The sequence below is a fragment of the Tachyglossus aculeatus genome, chromosome 2 (genome assembly GCF_015852505.1).
Source record: "Tachyglossus aculeatus isolate mTacAcu1 chromosome 2, mTacAcu1.pri, whole genome shotgun sequence".
NCBI lineage: Eukaryota > Metazoa > Chordata > Mammalia > Monotremata > Tachyglossidae > Tachyglossus > Tachyglossus aculeatus.
Genome location: NC_052067.1, coordinates 168,641,532 through 168,666,960, shown reverse-complemented (window position 1 = coordinate 168,666,960; position 25,429 = coordinate 168,641,532). Strand labels below are relative to the sequence as shown.

Genomic DNA, 25,429 nt, shown 5'->3' with positions numbered 1-25,429 from the left:
ACGCGCCTCTCCGTAAGCACTCTTTCCCCAAACGGGCGGTCTCTCTTCTCTTCAAAATCTGAGAGCGCTTACCTCCCACACCCCCAACACCCTCCGCCTGAACACACAGGCCATCAGATCGGTTTGATTCCTGCCAGAAAATCAGTAACCGTCGGTAACCCACTTCCTCGTCCGCGTTTAGAGACGACAGAGGCCAGGGGCCAGCCTTTCCACTCTCCTGTCGGGATGGATTCTGCAGAGAGGAGGGAAAAGGCCCAAACGGCCTCTAAAGGCCCAACGGGTTCAGCGGGAGAGCCGAGTCTTCGTTTAAGTCTTTGTGAAACACCGATGGCTCGGTGAGAGGGTTGGAGGGAAACTAGACCCTTACCCTCTGGGTGAGAGAAATCTTGTGACAAGGGAGAAAGATAATTTGGGAGCGATCATGGAAAATGCATCATTTTCCTTTCAAACCACCAGAGCCATCCGAGAAGGATGCTATTAGAAGTGTGAAAATACAGTTCTGGAGCCCTGTACTCAGTTGTCATTTGAAGTGCAAATTAAAAGTTGAAATTGCAGCCAGACCTCCTCTCAATGGTCCAACATTATTTTTATTAGTACCATAAACACACACACACACACACACACACACACACACACACACACACGGAATTCAAGGTCAGAAAATATTTTTTTTTCCTCTAAATTTCTTATGTCTCTTTCTCTCTCTCTCTCTTTCACCTGAGAACGGCACCTACAGTTTCCTTTAAACAAAAATAGTCAAATCTCACCAGCTGCTGGTAATATCAGGTTCTTCAAGGGATTGTCTAAGACACAATGCTGTCCTAACTGGAGAAAGAACGGGAAAAATCAAAGAGTAGAAATGAACTAGTTCAACACTTCAGTACAAATTTGGCACTTGCTTGAAGCTGCAGTGTGGTAGGAGAGAAAGGATTTCTCTAGGAAAGAAAGAATCGCTTATTGGGTGGTTGGTGGCAAAGAAATCCGAAAGAGAATTTTTCTTTCTCCTTCCCTCCCCATCCACCACCCCTGAAATATCGAAAGGTCTCGAGAAGGGGAAAGAGGAAGGGAATCGTGGGAAATCTCTCTCTTCCTGTCAGGTGCATTACCCAAAAGAAAAATCTTATTTCTTTTTTTTTTTTTAAACTGTAGCACAAAACAACAAAACACATTCACAAGCCACTTGTTGGCACTGTGTACCTGAGTGAGAATTTCTAGAACGTTGTAGAACAAACAGCCATAAAGTTTATTTGAAAACAAACGAAAAAAAAGGTCGACGGGTAAGATTTCAGTGCTTGGATCTAGCAGCTGAATTACTGGCATTATTTTACCCTTAGCTTATTTCAATTTCTTGTTGTCGATATTGTAGTTGTATATATATATATGTATATATATATATTTTTTTTGTTTGTTTCTGGTTTTTTTATTATTTTTTTTATTTTCCTTTCCGAGCCCCTCGGGGCAGGCTGACGTCCCGACTAGTTAAGACTAACAGTTAGAGTAACAGTCAGTGTATGAGAAAGTTAATGTGCTTGTCCACCGGTAAAGACGAACCAGATTGGAGCCTCCTCTGAAAGCCGTCCCAGATCCCGAGACGAGCCATATCTTTTCCCTCCCACCGGCCGCCGGGGATCAGTTGCCTTTCCCCGCGATGTGGTTTTCACTGTCACTGCCGAACTCTCCGTCAGCATCCTCCTCCTCCTCCTCTTCGTACTCGTCGTAGATCTCCCCGTTGATGTCGTCGGCCTGCATCTCCTCCTTGACGTGGGGCTCCTCGCCTTTCCCGCCGAAAGTGCTGTGGCTGACCGGCAGGCCGGGTTCGGGGCTGCTGGACACGCTGGAGTGCTCGGAGGGGAGGTGGGGCGAGGCCATGCCCGCCATGGCGATGGCGCCGGGATAGACCACCCCGGCCGCGGTCATCGGGATCTGGGCTTGCTGCCTGGCGGGGGGGAAATGGGGGAGAGAGAGAGAGAGGGGCTGCGTCAGGCGAGAGCGCTCTGCACACAGTCAGCGCGCCATAGGTACAACTCAACGGATGAATGATTGAATGAGGGAGAGATACAATATCTATTCTGTTTTATTTTGTTAGTAATCAATCAATCAATCAATCAATCAATCGTATTTATTGAGCGCTTACTATGTGCAGGGCACTGTACTAAGCGCTTGGGAAGTACGAATTGGCAACACGTAGAGACAGTCCCCACCCAACAGTGGGCTCACAGTCTAAAAGGGGGAGACAGAGGACAGAACCAAACATACCAACAAAATAAACTAAATAGGATAGAAATGTACAAGTGAAATAAATAAATAAATAAATAAATAGTATACTATTTATACTATTTATGAATAATAGTATTCATTCATTCATTCATTCGTATTTATTGAGCGCTTACTGTGTGCAGAGCACCGTACTAAGCACTTGGGAAGTACAACTTGGCAACATCTAGAGAGGTTTGGTTTTGTTCTCTGTCTCCCCCTTTTAGACTGTGAGCCCACTGTTGGGTAGGGACGGTCTCTAGATGTTGCCAACTTGGACTTCCCGAGCGCTTAGTACAGCGCTCTGCACACAGTAAGCGCTCGATAAATAAATACGATTGATGAGAGAGGCAGCGTGGCTCAGTGGAAAGAGCCCGGGCTTGGGAGTCAGAGGACGTGGGGCCTAATCCCGGCTCCGCGACTTGCCAGCTGTGTGACTTATCATCATCAATCGTATTTATTGAGCGCTTACTATGTGCAGAGCACTGTACTAAGCGCTTGGGAAGTACAAATTGGCAACATATAGAGACAGGCCCTACCCAACAGTGGGCTCACAGTCTAAAAGGGCAAGTCGCTTCGATTCTCTGGGCCTCGGTTACTGGAAAATGGGGATTAAGAGTTGAGCGCCACGTGGGACAACCTGTTAACCTGGGGTATCTTCCCCAGCGCTTAGAACAGTGCTTGGCACATAGTAAGCGCTTAACGAATACCGTCACGATTATTGTTATTATGAGAGGGGCTGAAGAGAGGCGGGAGAGGGCGGGATGTGTCAGTCGGGCGGTTAATCCAAGATCTAGGCCCGGCGGCTCTGTCGCTTGACCTTCCGGGTGAGAAGCAGCGTGTCTCAGTGGAAAGAGCCCGGGGTTTGGAGTCAGAGGTCATGGGCTCAAATCCCAGCTCCGCCACTTGTCAGCTGTGTGACTTTGGGCAAGTCACTCAACTTCTCTGTGCCTCTATAAAATGGGGATTAAGACTGTGAGCCCCCCATGGGACAACCCGATCACCTTGTAACCTCCCCAGCTCTTAGAACAGTGCTTTGCACATAGTAAGCGCTCAATAAATGCCATCGACGAATTATAATTATTGAGCGTGAGCCTGGGAGGCAGAAGGACCTGGGTTCTAATTCTGGCTCTGCCACTTAATGAAAATGGTAATTATGGTGTTTGATAAGTGCTTATTATGTGCCAGGCATCGTATTAAGCTTTGGGCTGGATACGAGCAAATCGGGTTGGGTAGAGTTCCTGGTCCACGTGGGGCTCACAGTCTCAATCCCCATTTTACAGATGAGGGGACTGAGGCACCGAGAAGTGAAGTGCCTTTCCCAAGGCCACACGGCAGATGAGTGGCAGAGCCGGGATTAGCAGCCATGAGCCTTTGACTCTGATGCCCGCGCTCTAGCCACTACGCCATGGTGCTTCTCTGCTGTGTGACCTCGGGAAAGTCACTTCACTTCTCTGGCCTCAGGTATCTCATCTGGAAAATGGGGTTAGAGATTGCAAGCCCCGTGTGGGACAGGGACTGTGTCCAACTTGATTTGCTCAAATCATCATCATCAATCGTATTTATTGAGCGCTTACTGTGTGCAGAGCACTGTACTAAGCGCTTGGGAAGTACAAGTTGGCAACATATAGAGACAGTCCCTACCTAATAGTGGGCTCACAGTCAAATCCACCCTAGCAATTAGTACAGTGCCCGGCACATAGTGAGGACTTGAAAAATACCACAATTACCATTATTATTATAATTACAGCAAGTCACTCAACTGCTCGGAGTTTCTTCCTCTGTACGTAGAGTTATGTCCAAATCTGTAATTATTTCTATGAGTGTTTGTCTCCCCCTCTAGACTGTAAGCTCACTGTGGGCAAGGATTGTGTCTGTCCTACTGTTACACTATGCTCTCCCAAGTGCTCAGTACAGTGAGCATATGGTACGAGCTCAATCAATACGATTGAATGAATGGCAAAGCAGCATGGCTCAGTGGAAAGAGCCGGAGCTTGGGAGTTGGAGGACGTGGGTCCTAATCCTGGCTCCACCACTTGTCTGCTGTGTGACCTTGGACAAGTCCCTTCACATCTCTGTGCCTCAGTGACCTCATCTATAAAATGGGGATGAAGACTGTGAGCCCCACGTGGGACAACCTGAGGACCTTGTATCTACCCCTTCCAGACTGTGAGCCTGTTGTTGGGTAGGGACCGTCTCTATAGGTTGCCGATTTGTACTTCCCAAGCGCTTAGTCCAGTGCTCTGCACACACTAAGCGCTCAAGAAATATGATTGAATGAATGAATGAATACCCCAGCGCTTAGAACAGTGCTTGGCATACAGTAAGTGTCTAACAAATACCATAATTATGTTCATTATTATTGTTACGAGTGAGCCCTCCACGAATACGACCAACCGGCTGACTGACTGACTTCTCCCCGGGGTTGCGCGTGCTGGATGAGGATGCCGTTTTGCAGCTTGGCAGGGCGTGTGGATTTTTATCGTTCTACCGTCCTCTCCTAAGCGCTCAGTCCAGTCAGGGCTCCATAAATAATAATGATAATAATAATAATAATAATAATAATGGCATTTATTAAGTGCTTACTATGTGCAAACCACTGTTCTAAGTGCTGGGGAGGTTACAAGGAGATCAGGTTGTACCACGTGGGGCTCACAGTCTTCATCCCCATTTTACAGATGAGGGAACTGGGGCTCAGAGAAGTTAAGTGACTTGCCCAAACTCACACAGCGGCACAGAGAAGTGAAGTGACTTCCTCAAAGTCACATAGCTGACAATTGGCCAAGCCGGAATTCGAAACCATGACCCCTGAATCCAAAGCCCATGCTCTTTGCATTGAGACACGCCGCTTCTCATAAACACCATCGAACACGTGAACTCCCATCCTACCCCCGGGATGCACGCCTGCCCATGGAGAAAAGTTGCGAGGGCCCCTACCCAACATTAAAATATTGCCTCATCTCTTGGCGTCTGTTTCTCATGATGGCCTTGTACTCTCCTATGCGTAGTTTCTTCCCGTCCACCAGGCAGGTGCGCTTGGGCCTGGGCTTGTATTTATAGTCGGGATACTTCTCCAGGTGTTGTTTGCTCAAACGGGCCTGTTCCTCGTAGTATGGCTGTTTCTCTAAGTTCGTCATCGCCTTCCAACGGGACCCTGGAAGGAGGAGAGAGCGTGTTGGTTATCTGGCTGTAGTCGACCCCCCACACCAACGCTTAGCCCAGCACTCTGTGCCCAAAAAACACCGCTGATTGTTAGACTTCTAGCTGGGGAGAGAGCGCTCACCCCGGCACTGCCTCTTCCCCACCTCTAATAATAATAATAATGATAATGATAATGTTGGTATTTGATAAGTGCTTACTAGATAGTTCAGGACTTGGAATGTGCCACGCCCTGGGAGAGATATCGTACACAGTCCCTGTCCCACAGGGGGGCTTCCAGTCTAAGGACAGAGGGAGACAGGGTATTTAATCCTAGTTTTACAGATGAAGAAACAGAGACTCAGGGAGGTTGTGACTTGCCCCAGGCCACCAAGCAAACAAGAGGCAGAGTGAGAATCAGAACACAGGTTTCCACTCCCCCTCATCCCCCTCTCCATCCCCCCCCATTTCACTTCCTTCCCTTCCCCACAGCACCTGTATATATGTTTGTACATATTTATTACTCATTTATTTTACTTGCACATATCTATTCTATTTATTTTATTTTGTTAGTATGTTTGGTTTTGTTCTCTGTCTCCCCCTTTTAGACTGTGAGTCCACTGCTGGGTAGGGACTGTCTCTATATGTTACCAACTAGTACTTCCCAAGCGCTTAGTACAGTGCTCTGCACGCAGTAAGCGCTCAATAAATACGATTGATGATGATGACGATGATGTGCCGAGAGCTGTTCTAAGCCCTGGGGTAGACACAAGGTCATCAGCTTGTCCCACGTGGGGCTCACGGTCTTAATCCCCTTTTTCCAGATGAGGGAACTGAGGCCCAGGGAAGTGAAGTGACTCGCCCAAAGTCACAAAGCTGACAAGTGGCCGAGCCAGGATTAGAACCCATGAACTCTGACTCCCAAGCCCGGGATCTTTCCACTAAGCCACGCTGCTTCTCTAGACTCTGAGCCCATTGTTGGGTAGGGATTGTCTCCATTTGTTGCCGAATTGGATTTTCCAAGTGCTTAGTACAGTGCTCTGTCCACAGTAAGCACTCAATAAATACAATCGAATGAGTGAATGCTGTGTGGCCTTGGATGAGCCGTTTGACTACTCTGGACCTCAGAGTTCTCCTCTGGAATAGGGGGATTTGATATCTGTTCTCCCCTCTTCTTTGGCTGAGAGTCTCAGGTGGGAGAGGGATTGGGTCCCATCTGATGATCTGATCGGACCACTGAATAATAATGATAATAATTAATAATGATATCTGTTAAGCGCTTACTATGTGCCAGGCACTGCACTAAGCCCTGGGGTGGATACAAGCTAATCAAGTGGGACACAGTCTCTGTCCCATGTGGGGCTCACATTCTCAGTCCCCAATTTACAGTTGAGTGAACTGAGGCACAGACAAGTGACTCCCCTAAGGTCACACAGCAGACAAGCGGCAGAACCGGGATTAGAACCCAAGACCTTCTCCCTCTCACGCCCAGGTCCTAGCCACTAGTTCAGCACTTAAGTACCTATCTGTAAATTCTTCACATTACTGTGCTCCTCTCCCCTCTCGACTGTCAGCTCCTTGTGGGCAGGGAACGTGTCTACCAACTCTGTTTATTGTACTCTTCCAGGAGCTTAGTATAGTGCTCTGAGCATAGTGAGTGCTCAATAAATACCATTGATTTATTGATTGTTTGATTGGCTGTGTTAAAGGTAACAGTGGAAGTAGTAGCAGGGTACTGGTTATACTAGGAGTAGTAATAATAATAATGATGATATTTATTAAGTGCTTACTATGTGCCGAGCAATGTTCTAAGCACTGGGATAGATACAAGCTTATCAGATTGTCCCACGTGGGGCTCACAGTCTTAATCCCCATTCTACAGATGAGGGAACTGAGGCACAGAGAAGTGAAATGACTTGCCCATGGTCACACAGCTGACAAGGGGCGGAGCTTCATTCCGTGCCTCAGTTCCCTCATCTGTAAAATGGGGATTAAGACAGTGAGCCCAGTGTGGAACAGGGACTGTGTCCAACCCAATTGCTTCATATCTACCCCAGCGCTTAGTACAGAGCCTGGCACATAGTAAGTGTGTGAGCCCGTGAGAAGCAGTGTGGGTCAGTGGAAAAAGCACAGGCTTGGGAGTCAGAGGTCATGGGTTCTAATCCCGGTTCTGCCGCTTGTCAGCTGTGTGACTTTGGGCAAGTCACTTAACTTCTCTGGGCCTCAGTTACGTCATCTGTAAAATGGGGATTAAGACTGTGAGCCCCATGTGGGACAACCTGATCACCTTGTATTCATTCATTCAATTGTATTTATTGAGCACTTACTTTGTGCAGAGCACTGTACTAAGCGCTTATCCCCCCTCAGTGCTTAGAACAGTGCTTTGCACATAGTAAGCACTTAATAAGTGCCATCATTATTATCATTAATAATAATAATGATAATTATCATTAATAATAACTCATTTTGATATTATTATTATTGATATGATATTATTAATATCATTAATAGCAACCCCTTATCTTCCCTCCCAAACCCTATGTCTCCCCCTTTTAGACTGTGAGCCCACTGCTGGGTAGGGACTGTCTCGATATGTTGCCAACTTGTACTTCCCAAGCGCTTAGTACAGTGCTCTGCACATAGTAAGCGCTCAATAAATACGATTGATTGATTGATTGATCATTAGGGATTGTCTGTGTTGCTGAATTGTACTTTCCATTGTACTGAATTGTACTTTGAAGCAGCGTGGCTCAGTGTAAAGAGCCCCGGGCTTTGGAGTCAGAGGTCATGGGTTCGAATCCCGGCTTTGCCAATTGCCAGCTGTGTGACTTTGGGCAGGTCACTTCACTTCTCTGGGCCTCAGTTCCCTCATCTGTAAAAATGGGGATGAAGCCTGTGAGCCCCCCGTGGGACAACCTGATCACCTTGTAACCTCCCCAGCGCTTAGAACAGTGCTTTGCACATAGTAAGCGCTTAATAAATGCCATCATTATTATTATTATTATTCCATGCTGTTCGTACAGTGCTCTGCACACAGTAAGCGCTCAATAAATATGATTGAATTGAATTATCTAATACCACAATTATTATCATTTGATGTACCCCATTGCTTAGTGCGATGCTTGGCACATAGTACGCCCTTGGCAAATTTTGCAGTTATTCTCATTAATAGAATCTGTACTTTGCCTCTGACCATAAGCCCTTTTTCTCAATTGTAGAGGAGGCAAATCGTGGCACAGAGCAGATGGGATTTTCACCATAAAGACAAATCATCTCCAGCCCCCTGGAAATCTTCCTCTGCTCCCCGGAGCGGGAAACCGAACCTTGGAGAAGCCTGGATGGAGTTGTGCTGTCTGAAATGAATCGGGAGGGTCGACTCCAACTACCGAATACCTAATCAGAAAAAGATGTCCCGTCTCTGCGAAGCCCCGATCTGATGCCAAACAGTAAAAGGTGATTCCTTATGTTCACAATTTCGGCAGAATGGCTTATTCAAACCAGATTTTTTGGGGGGAGGGGGTATTATAAAATGCTTAGAGGCCCTTGGAAATGTCAACTCGGGTCTCGAGAGACTGCGTAAAATGTCAACCCGGCACAGGAGTGGGATTTCAGCGGTGTGAATTAGCAGCAGCGTGCTGTCAGCAGTGGTTAGCCCAAACAATCAGTTCAGAGGGAAAGACGTCGTTCTTTCTTTGTATTTTTCAGGGGAAATGGGCTCCTTAGAATGATCCAGGGGCACAACTTCAATCAATCAATTGCATTTATTGAGCGCTTACTGTGTGCAGAGCACTGTACTAAGCACTTGGGAAGTACAAGCTGGCAACATACAGAGACAGTCCCTACCCAACAGCGGGCTCACAGTCTAGAAGGGGGAGGCAGAGAACAAAACCAAACATACTAACAAACTAAAATAAATAGATAGGTGCAAGTAAAATAAATAAATAAATAGAGCAATAAATATGTACAAACATACATACATATATACAGGTGCTGTGGGGAAGGGAAGGAGGTAAAATGCAGGGGACGGAGAGGGGGATGAGGGGGAGAGGAAGGAAGAGGCTCAGTCTGGGAAGGCCTCCTGGAGGAGGTGAGCTCTCAGTAGGGACTTGGAGGGAGGAAGAGAACTTCATTGTACAGGGGTTTCACCCTAAAGATTTCTCTCATCCCACTCCTCTAATCCATCTGCCCTCTTCCTAAATATTACTTCCTCAATTAGCCCAATCTCCTCAAAGACCCCCCACCCTACTTGGCTTCACAAAGAACTTCTGATTGGCACTTAGGACTTTGCTTTTTTGAGTGAGTCGGGGTATTCAGTCACTTAACCTCTCTGGGCCTCAGTTCCCTCATCTGTAAAATGGGGATTAAGACTGGGACAACCTGATTACCTTGTATCTACCTCAGCGCTTAGAACAGTGCTTGACACGTAGTAAGCGCTTAACAAATCCCATCATTATTATTCAGGGAAGCAGCGGGGTCTGGTGGAAAGAACAGGGGCCTCGGAGTCAGAGGATGTGGGTTCTAATCCCGGCTCTGCCACAGGTCTGCTGTGTGATCTTGGGGAAGCCGCTTAACCTCTCTGTGCTTCAGTTACCTCATCTGTAAAATGGAGATTAAGACATTGGGAGCCCCATGTGGGACAGGGATTGGATCCCGCAGCGTGGCTTAGTGGAAAGAGCCCGGGCTTGGGAGTCAGAGATCATGGGTTCTAATCCTAACCTTGCCACTTGTCAGCTATGTGACTTTGGGCAAGTCACTTAACTTCTCTGGGCCTCAGTGACCTCATCTGGAAAATGGGGATGAAGACTGTAAGACCCACGTGGGACAACCTGACTACCTTGTATCTATCCCAGTGCTTAGAACAGTGCTTGGCACATAGTAAGCGCTTAACAAATACCAACATTATTATTCAGCGCTTAGAACAGTGCTTTGCACACAGTAAGCGCTTAACAAATACCATCATTATTATTATTATTATACAACCTGATTACCTTGTATTTACTCTAGCACTTAGAACAGTGCTTGGCACATAGTAAGCCTGCTGGGTGACCTTGGGCAAGTCAGTTAACTTCTCTGTGCCTCAGTTTCCTCATTTTAAGATGGAGATTGAATACATGTTATCACTCCCACTTAGAGTGTGAGCCCCATGTAGGACAGGCACTGTGTCTGACTGATTGTCTACCCAGCACTTAGTACAGTACGTAGCCCTTAGTAAACACTTAACGAACACCACAATCATTATTATAAAACATATGGAACATAGATATTTTCCTTATCGTCACAAGAATATTTTCTCAATGAGATGGGCTTGGCTATCATAGATAATATGATTTTTCATAGAAAAATGGAAAGCAAACAAATACAGTGCAGAGACAAATGGACAGTTTTCTCCTCTGTTCCATGTTGTCCGTGTATAGAAGTTATTTGTCCATATTTCAAGGAGGCACCTTTGATGGTGAAGTTCACTGTGGCCTAGTGAGATGCCGCAAAGCCCAGTGGACTGAGAACAGGCTAGGGAGTCCAAAGGACCTGGGTTCAAATCCCAGCTCCGCCATTCATCTACTGTGTGACTTTGGGCAAGTCGCTTCACTTCTCTGCGCCTCATCTATAAAACGGGGATTAGGACTGTGAGCCCCAGTGTGAGATATGGACTATATCCAACTTGAGTAAATTTTATCTACCCCGGCTATTAGTAGAGTGCCTGCACACAGTAAGCGCTCAATAAGCAACAATGAGAAGACGCATGGCTTAGTGTCCAGAGCCCAGGCCTGGGAGTCAACAGGTCATGGGTTCTAATCCTGGCTCTGCCACTCATCTGCAGTGTGACCCTGGCCACGTCACTTCGCTTCTCTGGGCCTCAGCTACCTCATCTGTAAAATGGGGATCAAGCCTGTGAGCCCCACTTGGGACAGGGACTGAGTCCAACCTGATTTGTTTGTATCCACCCCAGTGCTTAGTGCAGTGCCTGGAATGAAGCAAGCGCTTAGCAAATACCACCGTTATTATTGATAAATATGGTGGAATTGAATTGAAATTGAATTGAATGGTTTGCTTGGGGGATCAAGCTCTGGGGGAGATACAAGGTAATCAGGCTGTCCCACACGGGGCTCCAAGTCTTAATCCCCATTTTCCAGATGAGGTAACTGAGGCCCAGAGAAGTGAAGTGACTTGTCCAAAGTCACACAGCTGATCGGTGGTGGAGCCGGGATTAGAACCCATGACCTCTGACTCTCAAGCCCGGGCTCTTTCCATTGAGCCACGCTGCTTCTGAAGTAGGAGCGGGCAAGGTGATTGACTGCTCGAGTGATTGAGAGAGCAGAGAGGCACTTCAGAAAAACATTAGCCAATGAATAGCTTGTCCTTTCCACTGATAGCTTTTCCATCTTTTTGGGTTTGTGCCTCCGAGAACATGCGGAGAAGCTATCAAGTGAATAAATCCTTTATTTAGCGCATTACTCCCGTGTTAGACCAAAAGCTAGAAAGGCAGGGACAGTCTCATCAATAAATCTGTAAAAATGCTTCAGGCTATTGAGAAATCAGAGTATCTACCATATGTAATATTATGTACACACAGTCTAGTCTACCTTCTGGATCCCATCCCTGAAACGAGCTATTGCTTAATATATTCCAGGAACCGCAGAAGTCAAGATTCCTTCAGCGAGTTGTCCTGAAAACCAGGATTACACTGTTTTACTCTTCTAGTTTAGAGAGAAGAGCTGAAGTCAGTCAGAGCTTGCTCACGGTTAGTGGTCCTAGCGGGAACAAAAGCTGGGCATTCAAATCCCATTAGGGAAGCAGCGTGGCTCAGTGGAAAGAGCCCGGGCTTTGGAGTCAGAGGTCATGGGTTCAAATCCCGGCTCCGCCAATTGTCACCTGCGTGACTTTGGGCAAGTCACTTAACTTCTCTGGGCCTCAGTTCCCTCATCTGTAAAATGGGGATTAAGACTGTGAGCCCCCCGTGGGACAACCCGATCACCTTGTAGCCCCCCCAGTGCTTAGAACAGTGCTTTGCACATAGTAAGCGCTTAATAAACGCCATCACTATTATTATTACTAAACCGTCAGATACTTTTGGTTTGTTTGTTTTTGCGGGATTTGTTAAGCACTTACTTTGTGCCAGGCACTATACTAGTGCTGGGGTAGATATAAAACAGGTTGGACACAGTCCCTGCCCCACATGGGGCCCACAGTCAATCCCCATTTTACACAGAGAAGCAGCGGGCTTTGGAGTCAGAGGTCATGGGTTCAAATCCTGGCTCCGCAAATTGTCAACTGTGTGACTTTGGGCAAGTCACTTAATTTCTCTGTGCCTCAGTTCCCTCACCTGTAAAATGGGGATGAAGACTCTGAGCCCCCCAGGGGACAACCTGATCACCTTGTAACCTCCTCAGTGCTTAGGACAGTGCTTTGTACATAGTAAACGCATAATAATAATGATGGCATTTATTAAGCGCTTAATAAATGACATCATTATTATATGAGGGAATTGAGGCACAGAAAAGCGGAATAACTTGCCCAGGGTTACTCAACAGACAAGTGGTGGAGCTGGGATTAGAACCCAGGTCCTTCTGTCTCCCAGGCCTATGCTCTAGCCACTAAGCCATGCTGAGTTGTATTTATAGACATTTTATTTCCCATGAGGCGCTTTATCACACAACAATCAACATCATTATCACGTTTCTGAATTTTTGGATGAGCAAGATGATTTTCCTGGTTGGAAAACTCCTGTGATAGATTTTTTTTCTCTTTTTTTTTTTTCTTATCTGTTAAACGCTTACTATATGCCAGGCACCATACTAGGCGTTGGAATAGATACAAGCTAATCAGGTTGGACACAGTCCCTGTCCCACTTGGGGCTCACAGCCTTAATCCCCATTTTTACAGATGAGGTATCTGAGGCATAGAGAAGCGAAGTGACTTACCCAAGTTCACACAGTAGACAAGTGGTAGAGCCACGATTAGAACTCAGGTCCTTTTACTTCCAGGCCCATGCTCTATCCATCAGGCCAATACACTTCCAAGTGCTTAGTACAATACTCTAGCCACAACAGGCGCTCAATCAATCAAGCAGTCCTATTTATTAAGCACCTACTAGTACAATAAATACTGTTAATGCTATACTATAAATAGTATACATGTTGCCGACTTGTACTTCCCAAGTGCTTAGTACAGTGTTCTGCGCACAGCAAGTGCTCAATAAATACTATTGAATGAATTAATTAATACAATGAATTCAATAAATAATATAGGTTGCTTTGTTTCACAAGATTTTTAGATTTCATGTTTAGACACCTCCATGTTCTCCCAGAAGACAAAGGGGGGCTCTTTCTATTTCTATTTCATGTCTATGTCCCACCTGGAGATTCTTCCCCATTATTTAGTATTGCACACAGGAAGCACTTAAAAAATGCTACTACTATCAATCAATCATATTTATTGAGCACTTACTGTGTGCAGAGCACTGTACTAAGCGCTTACTAATAATAATGATGGTATTTGTTAAGTGCTTACCGTGTGCCGGGCACCCTACGAGGCACCGGGTTGGATACGAGCAGATAGAGTTGGACACAGTCCCTGTCCCACGTGAGGCTCACAGCCTCAACCCCCATTTTATAGATAAGGTGAATAAGGCCCAGAGAAGTGAAGTGACTTGCTCAAGGTCACACAGAAGACACACGGTGGAGCCGGGATTACTCACTACTACGGGGGTGAAGATCGGACGTTAGCCCAGGTGTGCGTGGACGGATTTAGCATCCTTCCAGCGGCTTTTTCTTACCCAAAATCTTGCTGATGTTTGAGTTGTGCATATCCGGGAAGGCCTGCAGGATTTTTCTCCTCTCATCCTTAGCCCACACCATGAAGGCATTCATCGGACGCTTGATGTGAGGTTCGCTGCTCCCGCGCCCTCTGGATTCCCGGTAAATTCGAGACTCGGAGACCCCGGCGCTTCCTGAAAGGCAAAAGAGAATCAGTCCGGTCTTCCGCAAACACTTTCTAGCGATCCTCTAGAGTGTACGATAGACTGTGTCTACCGACTCTGTTGTATTGGATGCTCCCGAGCGCTTAGTACAGTGCTTTGCAAGCAGTAAGTGCTCAGTGAATACCGTTGATTGATGGATTGATTTTCCATAGACCATTTTTAACTCGGAGAACATAAACATGTCAAAGAACTTCAAGTCTGAGTAATAAGCTTCAGTTGTTGTTGCTGTCTTATGCTGTCGAGTCGTGTCTGACCCATAGCGACGCCATGGACACATCTCTCCCAGTACGCCCCGCTTCCATCTGCAATCGTTCTGGTAGTGGATCCACAGGGTTTTCTTGGGAAAAATCGGGAAGTGGTTTACCATTGCCTCCTTCCACGCGGTCAACTCGAGTCTCTGCCCTGGACTCTCTCCCGGGCCGCTGCTGCCCAGCACGGGGGAGTTTTGATTTGTAGCAGATGGCCTGACACTCGCTAGCCACTGACCAAGCTAGGAATGGAATGGGTAGACCTCTGCTTGACTCTCCCTGCAGCCGCAACTGATAGAGAAATGGAAACTCTCCGGGAGAGACCCTGAGAGGGGAAGCTTCAGTCGATTATTATTATTATTATTATTATTATTATTATTATTATTATTATTATGTCCGATTTGACCTCCCTTCTGGATCATCTGTGCACTTGGATCTGTACCCAGTAAGCACTTCATATTCTCTCCCAAGCACTTAGTACAGTGCTCTGCACACAGTCAGTGCTTAACAAATATGACTGAGCGAAATACGATTGAACAAACCTTAATAGGCACCCCACCCCCAGCCTTGCAGCACTTGTGCCCATAGTCTTATACTCTGCTGTTTCCCCTCTCTGTAATTTGTTTTACTAACAACTGTGGTACTTATTAAGCGCTTATTATGTGCCAAGCACTGTACTAAGCGCTTGTAGATGAGCTACAAGATGACCAGATTCCCACGTGGGACTCCCAGTCTAAGCAGGAAAGAGAACGGATACTGAATCCCCGTATTTGAAGATGAGAGAACTGAGGCCTGGAAAGGGAAGTGACTTGCTCAAGGTCACACAACAGGCATGTAGCAGAGTCGGGAATAGAACCCAGGTGCAGTGTCTTTCTCCCCCTCTAGACTCCACACTCCTCGAGGGGAGGGGTCCTGTTTATTTATTCATTCATTCAATTGTATTTATTGAGCACTTACTGTGTGCAAAGCACCGTACTAAGCACTTGGGAGACTACAATGCAACAGTAAATGGACACATTCCCTGCCCACAATGAGTTTACAGTCTATTTACCAACTCCATTGTACACTTACACTTACTTAGGGAAGCAGCGTGGCTCAGTGGAAAGAGCCCGGGCTTTGGAGTCAGAGGTCGTGGGTTCAAACCCCAGCTCTGCCACTTGTCAGCTGTGTGACTTTGGGCAAATCACTTCACTTTTCTGGGCCTCAGTTCCCTCATCTGTAAAATGGGGATTAAGACTGTGAGCCCCCCGAGGGACAACCTGATCACCTTGTAATCTTCCCAGCGCTTAGAACAGTGCTTTACACATAGTAAGCGCTTAATAAATGCCATTATTATTATTATTACTATATCTAAGCGTTCAATAAATACCATTGTTCGATTGAGTGAAGTGACATATTCGTTTGGTCCTGTGACATGATGCCGTGCAGTTTCTCTCTCTCTCATTCAGAGTGCTGTGATGTAGCTCCAACCCTGTCTCTCAACATCACACAACTTCCAATTCTTCCTGAACACAGAGGATCCTCAGTTCATAAGACGAATGCAGTGCTTTGCACACAATAATCGCTCAAAAAATACGACGTGGCCTGGCCTAATGGAAAAAGCACGGGCTTAGGAATCAGAGGACCTGGATTTAATTTATTCCATTATATTTATTGAGTGTTTACTGTGTGCAGAGCACTGTAATCTCCTGATTCTGCCACTTGTCTGCTGTGTGACCTTGGGCAAATCACTTACCTTCTCTGTGTCTCACTTCCCTCATCTATACTGTGGGGATTAAATGTACTCCCCCATACTTTCACTGTGAGCCCCTTGTGGGATAGGGAGTGTGTCCACCCTGATCATCTTGTATCTATCCCAGTGTTTAGTGCAGTGCTTACTTAATACATAATAAGCATGTACCATGTACAACAACAAAAATAATGATCATAATAATAATTCTGGGTAACATTGGGTGAAGCCAATTCTTGTGGAAAGGGTTACTTAAAAGTTACCAGAGTTCATATTATGTATCATTTTTTAGTGACAATCTCAATTGGTAGGGTTACTCCTGGCTAAAAGTTTGAAAATAAAATTTGGTTTAAATATGTCCCCCAAAAGAGTGATAGCCTTCCTTGATGGAGATATATGGATTTTGTTTATTCGCTGAAACATTTTTGTTCGTACCTAAAATACATGACAACTAGAAAGTTGAAAGGCTAAGGAACGTATTTCAAGGTGATAAGGTGCATTAATATGAGGATTCATATTTTCAAGGACATTATGAAAGTATTAATTAACATTAATGAAAAAAATGTCATTTCGGGAGATTTATTTTCTTTCTCGGGAAAAAGATCTGTACAAAATGCATGAGAAAAAGAATTTTAGTCCCTTTTTTCATCAGAGGATAATTATTTGGGGTCTGATCTTGAATCTGCCATTGACTTATTTTGATGCCAAGTGGTTTAACCTCCTTAGTTTCTCACCCTGTAAGACCTGCCAACAATATCACTAAAAAGAAGATGGTGAGAGTAATTAGCTAATGAGCTGTAAAGTTCTCTGCGATCTCAGTTAGACTGTTCCTTCATAAGGGCAAATGATTACAATTTCCATGACTGTCATTCATTCTCAGCAATTAGAAAAGGGCCTGGTTGAATTTCCCCATTATTTACCTGAGATAATCTGAGGATTTCAGAGTTTCTCATTGCTTTGACAATCACGGGGATTGCCTTCCAATCTTTCCCCTCCCATTTTCGATCCATCATAGGGAGAGGAAGTCAATCAGTCAGCCCATCATATTCACTGAGTGCTTATTTTGTGCTGAGCACTGTACTAAGCGCTTGGGAGAGTACAATACAACAATCAACAGGCATAGTCTAGAGTCATCAAGGCCAGTTGGCCCAGAGAAGATATCGTAATTCTATGTATTTATATTGATGCTATTGATGCCTGTTTACTGGTTTGGCTTTGCTTTCTTGTCTGTCTACCCCTTCTAGACTGTGAGCCAGTTGTTGGGTAGGGATTGTCTCTATCTGTTGCTGAATTATACTTCCCAAGCGCTAAGTACAATGCTCTGCACACAGTAAGCGCTCAATAAATACGACTGACTGAATGAATATGGGGGTTGTGTTGAAGCCATGTTTCCAGTTGATTTGTATCCTGAAGAAGGTCTAGCTGGAAAATCATTGCCTGAGAGAGGATTGTTTAGTGGCCTAATCATCATCATCATCATCAATCGTATTTATTGAGCGCTTACTATGTGCAGAGCACTGTACTAAGTGCTTGGGAAGTACAAATTGGCAACATATAGAGACAGTCCCTACCCAACAGTGGGCTTACAGTCTAAAAGGGGGAGACAGAGACCAAACATACTAACAAAATAAAATAAATAGAATAGATATGTACAAATAAATTAAATAAATAAATAAATAGAGTAAAAAAAAAAATCTCTCTAATCTCTCTGAGGTGTCTACACTGGGAAGGTGAGCTGTTAAATTCTTCAAATCGCCATGGTGTCTCACTAGCCAGAAAGTCATGGACACGCTGTGAGAGAACTGGGAATATAGTCATTTCCTACATATTCATCAGAGAGACATTTGCTTAATGTTTGAGAAACCTTATGGCCTAGTGGAAAGGACGAGGACCTGGGACTCAGAGGACCTGGGTTCTAAGCCAGGGTCTGCCACTTGTCTGCTCTGTGATCTAGGGTGAGTCACTTGACTTCTCTGTGCCTCTGTTACCCCACCTATAAAATGAGGAGTAAGACTTTGAGTCCTGTGTCCCAACTGATTACCTTGTAGTGACCCCAGAGCTTAGTACTGGGCCTGGCACATAGTAAGCTCTTAACCGTCTCTATATGTTGCCAGCTTGTACTTTCCAAGTCCTTAGTACAGTGCTCTGCACACAGTAAGTGCTCAATCAATACGATTGAATGAATGAATGAACAAATACCACAAAAAAAAACCAACCAAAGAGCAGATGAAACAAAAAACATATTGACAGGGCCGATCCCTCAGCCAAGAGTTTGAAACCAAACATTGATCATTCTACAGAGGTCTCGGATCTGAAAAATTACCTCAGCGGTCCAGAAAGGGTAATTCAAGTGGAGTGGAGGGGTGGATTTCAAAAATGGATCAAAAATCAATTCCACTAGGGTTATGCCATTAAGTAAAGTGGGGGTTCGCTGACTCCTCAGATATATCAGAGGAAGGGTGATGGGCATACGAGAAAAAGTTGGTTATTTCTTTATTTTGGCTTTTCCAAATAAAATATTCTATCATTAATGGATGCTTGATACATATTACTGTTACCACTACTGCACTAGGGTTATGCCATTAAGTAGAGTGGGGGTTCGCTGACTCCTCAGATATATCAGAGGAAGGGTGATGGGCATACGAGAAAAAGTTGGTTATTTCTTTATTTTGGCTTTTCCAAATAAAATAGTCTATTATCAATGGATGCTTGATACATATTACTGTTACCACTACTGCTACTGCTGCTACACTGTAGGCTCACGACTGTAAACTCCTTGTGAACAGGGGACATGTCTACCAACTCTATTGTATTGTCCTCTTCCAAGCGCTTAGTATTGTGGTCTGCACAAAGTAAGAAGCACTAAATAAATACCATAAAAAAATGACTGATTGATGACTACTACTTTATGTAAAGACCCATCTGCATTCAAGCATTTAGTACAGTGCTCTGCACACAGTGAGCACTCAATACATATGACAGAATAATATTGGGACACAAAAAACTTTTGTTAATTTCTGAGCCCATACTAATAATTCTTAGGGGTTTTTTTTTGCTAACATTATCAAAAACTCTATGAGTGTGACTACGTATTTTCCCCCATATACCAGTATATCTTATGCATTTTCATACAAAGCGATCTACAGCTATTTATATAAGTATCTATCTAATCTAGGCTCAACCGCTTGTCTGTTGTGTGACCTCGGGGAAGCCACTTAATTTTTCTGTGCCTCAGTTACCTCATCTGTACAATGGGGTTGAAGACTGTGAGCCCCACGTGGGACAGGGACTGCTTCCAACCAGATCTGCAGGCATCTACCCCAGCTTTTAAAACAGTGCTTGATACATAGTAAATCCTTAACAAATAGCATTATTATTGTTATTATTACTTATCTATGGATGATATAAATGCAAAACTAAGTAAATTATCAGGGGCATATCATCCTAAGGCACAAAATTAGCATGTCATATCATCTCTGGTAAGAGATAACTGAGTTAAATATTTTAGGCCAGAAAATGTTTGAAGATTTTCAAATCTAGAAGAGCAGCGTGACCTAGCAGAAAAAGTAGAAGCCTGGGAGCGAGGGATCCTGGGTTCTAATCCCAGTTCTACCTCTTGGCTGCTGAGTGACCTTGGGCAAGCCACTTAATTTCTCTGTGCTTCAGTTTCCTCATCTGTAAAATGGGGATTCACTACTTCTTCTAAAGTGAGTGACATCCATGTGGATTTTGATAAACGCCCCAATGACAAACAGTCCACTCAGAATTACAAATCATCCGTGGGACCAAAATTCTTCAAAAAATAAATCTCTTCTCCACGTTATCCATCTGCGATTTTCAGTTGGGGTTCGCACGGAGGAAGAAAACATTCCTACGTGTTTACGCGGAATATGGCCAACCGGGAATGCTCTCGGGAACAAAAATCAACAATTCACACTCACCATCAGAATCGCCGCTCATATTAAAGTCCATCATGGAATGACTGAACTTTCCTTCTTCATTCTGCTTGACTGCCAGTTGCTGAGTCAAACTTTCCAATGTTGTTTTGTCCTGCATGAGGGAAAAGGAAAGTCACAAATCAGTTCATCGGGAAGTATTCTGCGGTGACAAGTTTGGGGCCTATTCCAGATGGACAGGTGGTGGCATAAGAACATCATAACAACCCACTCCAGTCCTTGGCATGATGTGTGAAAAAGTGACTTTCCACCCTTTATCTCCTTTAATCTTCCAATTCCGATGCACAGGATCACCATGCTGTTTTGGAGAAAACTGCGCCCTTCGCAAAACTCTGAAACTACTCGGAGTGTGGCTCTACCTATGCTCAACACAAGTAGGTTCACATGGGTTACTTTATTAGGACCTTTATTTACATTTGAATTTGTTTAATAATGATAATGATGGTATTTGTAAAGTGCTTACTATGTGCCAAGCACTGTTTACTGGGACACTGACCGCAAAATGAACTACTTTGACTTTTTATATATGAGAATCGTACGTCAGAAAAGTGAGCAAAACATGGTCTAATATTTTTAAAAATCCAATTTTCAGTCCACAGAGTATCTGTGGGATTGGTGGGGTTGGCTGGCTCTTAGGGAACCATGAGAAGAAGAATTGGCCGGAGTCAACGACTCAGATTTAACAGGAGGTTTCTGAGCGGTAAATGGAGCTCTCAGTCATTGTACTCTCCCAAGTGCTTAGTACAGTGCTCTGCACATAGTAGGTGCTCAATAAATTCCAAGGATTTGATTGATTGCTTGATCCTCTGGACCACCTTTGAGCAGCAGAATGGACTGGGAAGTTAAAATTAATTAATTCATTAATTCAATTGTATTTATTGAGTGCTTACTGTGTGCAAAACAATGTACTAAGCAATTGGGAGAATACAATAGAACAAACAGACACATGCTTGCCCACAACAAGTTCACACTCGAGAGGGGAAGACAGACATTAATACAAATAAGTGAATAAATAAATACATAAATTACAGATATATATCCATATCTATATGTATATAGGTACATATCTATATATATATCTACACATATAGATATACATAAATCTGTAATTTATGTATTTATGTAATATATGCATATATGTAATATATATTTATATATTTAAATATGGGGAAGCCACATGGCTCAGTGGAAGGATCCCGGGCTTGGGAGTCAGAGGTCATAGGTTCTAATCCCGGCCCCACCTCTTGTCAGCTGTGTGACTTTGGGCAAGTCACTTCACTTTTCTGGGCCTCAGTTTCCAGATGAGGGAACCCCACGTGGGACAACCTGATCACCTTGTATCCTCCCCAGGGCTTAGAACAGTACTTTCTACGTAGTAAGCGCTTAACAAATGCCATCATCATCATATCTATATCATATATCTATCATATCTATATCATGCCATATATATATACATCTGTAATTTTATATATAACATAAATTACATAAAATTATATATGTATATAATTTACATCATATGTAAAAATTACAGATACAGATATCGACATCCTATATCTATATCATGTCATACATATACATATATGACATATACACATATGCCATGATATAGATATGATAGATATAGGATATAGATATCTGTATCTATCTGTAATTTTTACATATGATGTAAATTATACAAATATATATGTATGTGTGTGTATGTATGTATGTATCATGGGTCATATATATATGACATGGGTTCTAATCTCAGCTCCACTGCTTGCCTCCTATGGTACCTTGGGGCAAATCACTTCACTTCTCTTGACTGTAAGTTCTAGACTATGAGCCCATTGTTGGGTAGGGATTGTCTCTATTTGTTGCCAAATTGTACTTTCCAAGCACTTAGTACAGTGCTCTGCACACAATAAGCACTCAATAAGTATGACTGGATGAATAAATATGTCTGTTATATTGCCATGTTGCACTCCCCCAAGCATTTAGACCAAGTCATGCACACTGTAAGTGTTTACTAAAAACGACTGATGAATTCTCTGTGCCTCGGTTCCCTCATCTGCCAAATGGTGATTCAATACCTGTTTTCTCTCCTATTTAGACTGTGACCTCCATGGGCGATCCGATGAGCTTTTATCTAGCCCAGTGTGAGTACAGTACTTGGCTCATAGTAAGCACTTAATACCACAACTGTTGTTGTTGTTATTATCATAAAACAAACTTTGACATCATACGACCACTTCATTAAATACCTCACTCCGCTTTTCGAGCGGTACACAATCAGAGACCTGGAGCCCGTTGTTGGGTAGGGACCGTCTCTATATGTTGCCGACTTGTACTTCCCAAGCACTTAGTACAGTGCTTTGCACACAGTAAATGCTCAATAAATACAATTGAATGAATGAATGAATTTCCTTCCTTCCCTTCCCTCCAGCCTGGAAATTAACTACAATCTGTTGATATGCAGCTCATCAAATTCAGTTACTGACTGCAAACTGGGGAACCTAATGGTTCCAAGTTCACACACAATAAGAATCCATTAATCATGACACCAGTTACAAGTACTTAAAACCGCCACTATCAGTAGAAGGGGAAAATGCAGAACTTTAATGCTCTGGAAAGACATATTTATTTATTTATTTTAGATGATCTGGAGATCCATTCATTCATTCAATTGTATTTATTGAACACTTACTGTGTGCAGAGCACTGTACTAAGCGCTTGGAAAGTACAATTCAACAATTCAAGCACATCACTGATTTTTAGCTGCCACTCAGGTGACAATGCCAAAATTGGAGAGGCGAACGGGGGAAACCACGATTCATTTCCAACAACCTACATCGCAAGTTTCTTACAGCTGCATTGAGCACTTATTATTTACAGTCATTCTCAGCACAGTTGAGTGTATGTATACTCAATTTTCCTTTCAACAATTCCTTTGGTTTCCAATACTTTTCAATATTTTCATGTCTGTCTTCCTGGTTAGATTGTAAGCTCCCGATGGGAAGGTACAAATTTCAGATTTCTGTTGTACTTTCCCAGGTGCTCAATATAAAACATTTTACCCAGTGGATTAATTAATCAATAATGTTTATTGAGCGACTACTGTGTGTAGAGCACTACACTACGTGCTGGGGTGACTACAGTACAATGTGGTTAGTAGACAGGATTCCCTATGAAGCGGGAGACAGACATTAAACTAAAATACAGGTAGGGAAAGCAAGACAGTGTGAGGTTATGGACACAAGTGTAATGGGTGTTCAGTCAATCTCATTGCCCTGTAATCAATCAATTGATCATAATAATAATAATAATAATAGCATTTGTTAAGGGCTTACTATGTGCAAAGCATGGTTCTAAGCACTGGGGAGGTTACAATAATAATAATAATAATAATAATGATGGCATTTATTAAGTGCTTACTATGTGCAAAGCACTGTTCTAAGCACTGGGGAGGTTACAATAATAATAATGGCATTTATTAAGTGCTTACTATGTGCAAAGCACTGTTCTAAGCGCTGGGGAGGTTACAAGGTGATCAGATTGTCCCATGGGGGACTCACAGTTTTAATCCCCATTTTACAGATGAGGTAACTGAGGCCCAGAGAAGTTAAGTGACTTGCCCAAAGTCACGCAGCTGACAGTTGGTGGAGGCAGAATTTGAACCCATGGCCTCTGACTCCAAAGCTCGTACTCTTTCCACTGAGCCACACTCCTTCTCTGATGTAGTGAAGTAGTAGCCACGCTGATCGTAGTGAAGCGGCATGGCATAGTGGCTAGAGCCCGGGCCCGGGAGTCAAAAGGTCATGGGTTCTAATTCCAGCTCCTCCACTTAATAATAATAATAATAATGACAGTATTTCTTAAGCACTTACTACGTGCGAAGCACTGTTCTAAATGCTGGGGGGGATACAAGGTAATCAGGTCATCCCATGTGGGGCTCACAGCCTTCATCCCCATTTTACAGATGAGGGAACTGAGGCCCAGAGAAGTGAAGTAACATGCCCAAAGTCACACAGCTGACAAGTGGCAGAGCTGGGATTAGAACCCACGACCTCTGACTCCCAAGCCGAGGCTGTTGCCACTGAGCCACGCTGCTTCACTTGCCTGCTGTGTGACCTGGGGCAAGTCACTTCACTTCTCCGGGCCTCAATTACTGCATATACAAAGTGAGGATTGAGACAGTGGGCCGTATGTGGGACAGGGACTGTGTCCAACCCGATTAGCTTATATCCACCCCAGCACTTAGAATGGTGCCTCCCGTATAGTAAGTGCTTACAAATCCCACGTCATCCCCCGGGCCTGGAATGCCCCCAATCCCTCTGCACATCCACCAAGCTAGCTCTCTTCCTCCCTTCAAGGCCCTACTGAGAGCTCACCTCCTCCAGGAGGCCTTCCCACACTCAGCCCCTTCCTTCCTCTCCCCCTCGTCCCCCTCTCCATCCCCCCATCTTACCTCCTTCCCTTCCCCACAGCACCTGTATATATGCATATATGCTTGTACATATTTATTACTCTATTTATTTATTTTACTTGTACATATCTATTCTATTTATTTTATTTTGTTAGTATGCTTGGTTTTGTTCTCCTTCTTCCCCTTCTAGACTGTGAGCCCACTTTTGGGTAGGGACTGTCTCTATATGTTGCCAACTTGTACTTCCCAAGCACTTAGTACAGTGCTCTGCACACAGTAAGCGCTCAATAAATACGATTGATGATGATGATGATGGCTGCTTTTTTAAATTCCATCCTGAAAGAGGGATTTTTATGGGTGACAGCGTAAGTGTGTTCATACACACACAAAAAAAATTGTCTATAGTCCAGAATGGACTCCTTATAAACACAGCAGGCAGGACTGAAAGACTCATAAAGAGCACATGTGAGAAAATGATGGGCTAGAGCAGGAATGTGAAATGTAGATTCGGCAACCGTTAAGAGCTGCATTTTTTAAAGTCTTTTACACTAGTAACCAAGGGAAGAGAGGATCAAATAAATGCTTTTTTTAACCTTCCAATTATGCAAATTCCACAGACCACCAAAGAAGATGAAAGATTATTTATAATGTCATAACAATTTATCAGCTAGGTTGTTTTTTTTTCCTCTGCATCAGTGTAAGTACAATCTGGGGAAACACACC

At 44.1% G+C, this 25,429-nt stretch overlaps 1 protein-coding gene across 1 annotated transcript in view; it reads right to left on the bottom strand.

The window, feature by feature from the left end:
* Nucleotides 1–662: 662 nt before the first annotated feature.
* The window catches only part of SOX5 (SRY-box transcription factor 5), a 583,674-nt gene continuing 558,907 nt past the window's right edge, over nt 663–25,429 (bottom strand). The window contains exons 12-15 of the mRNA XM_038741985.1: nt 20,287–20,395; nt 14,165–14,338; nt 5,191–5,407; nt 663–1,936 (exon numbers count right to left, since the gene is read on the bottom strand). Coding sequence (XP_038597913.1) covers nt 1,630–1,936; nt 5,191–5,407; nt 14,165–14,338; nt 20,287–20,395 — 807 coding nt within the window. The 3' untranslated portion in view covers nt 663–1,629. The remainder of the gene's footprint in view (nt 1,937–5,190; nt 5,408–14,164; nt 14,339–20,286; nt 20,396–25,429) is intronic.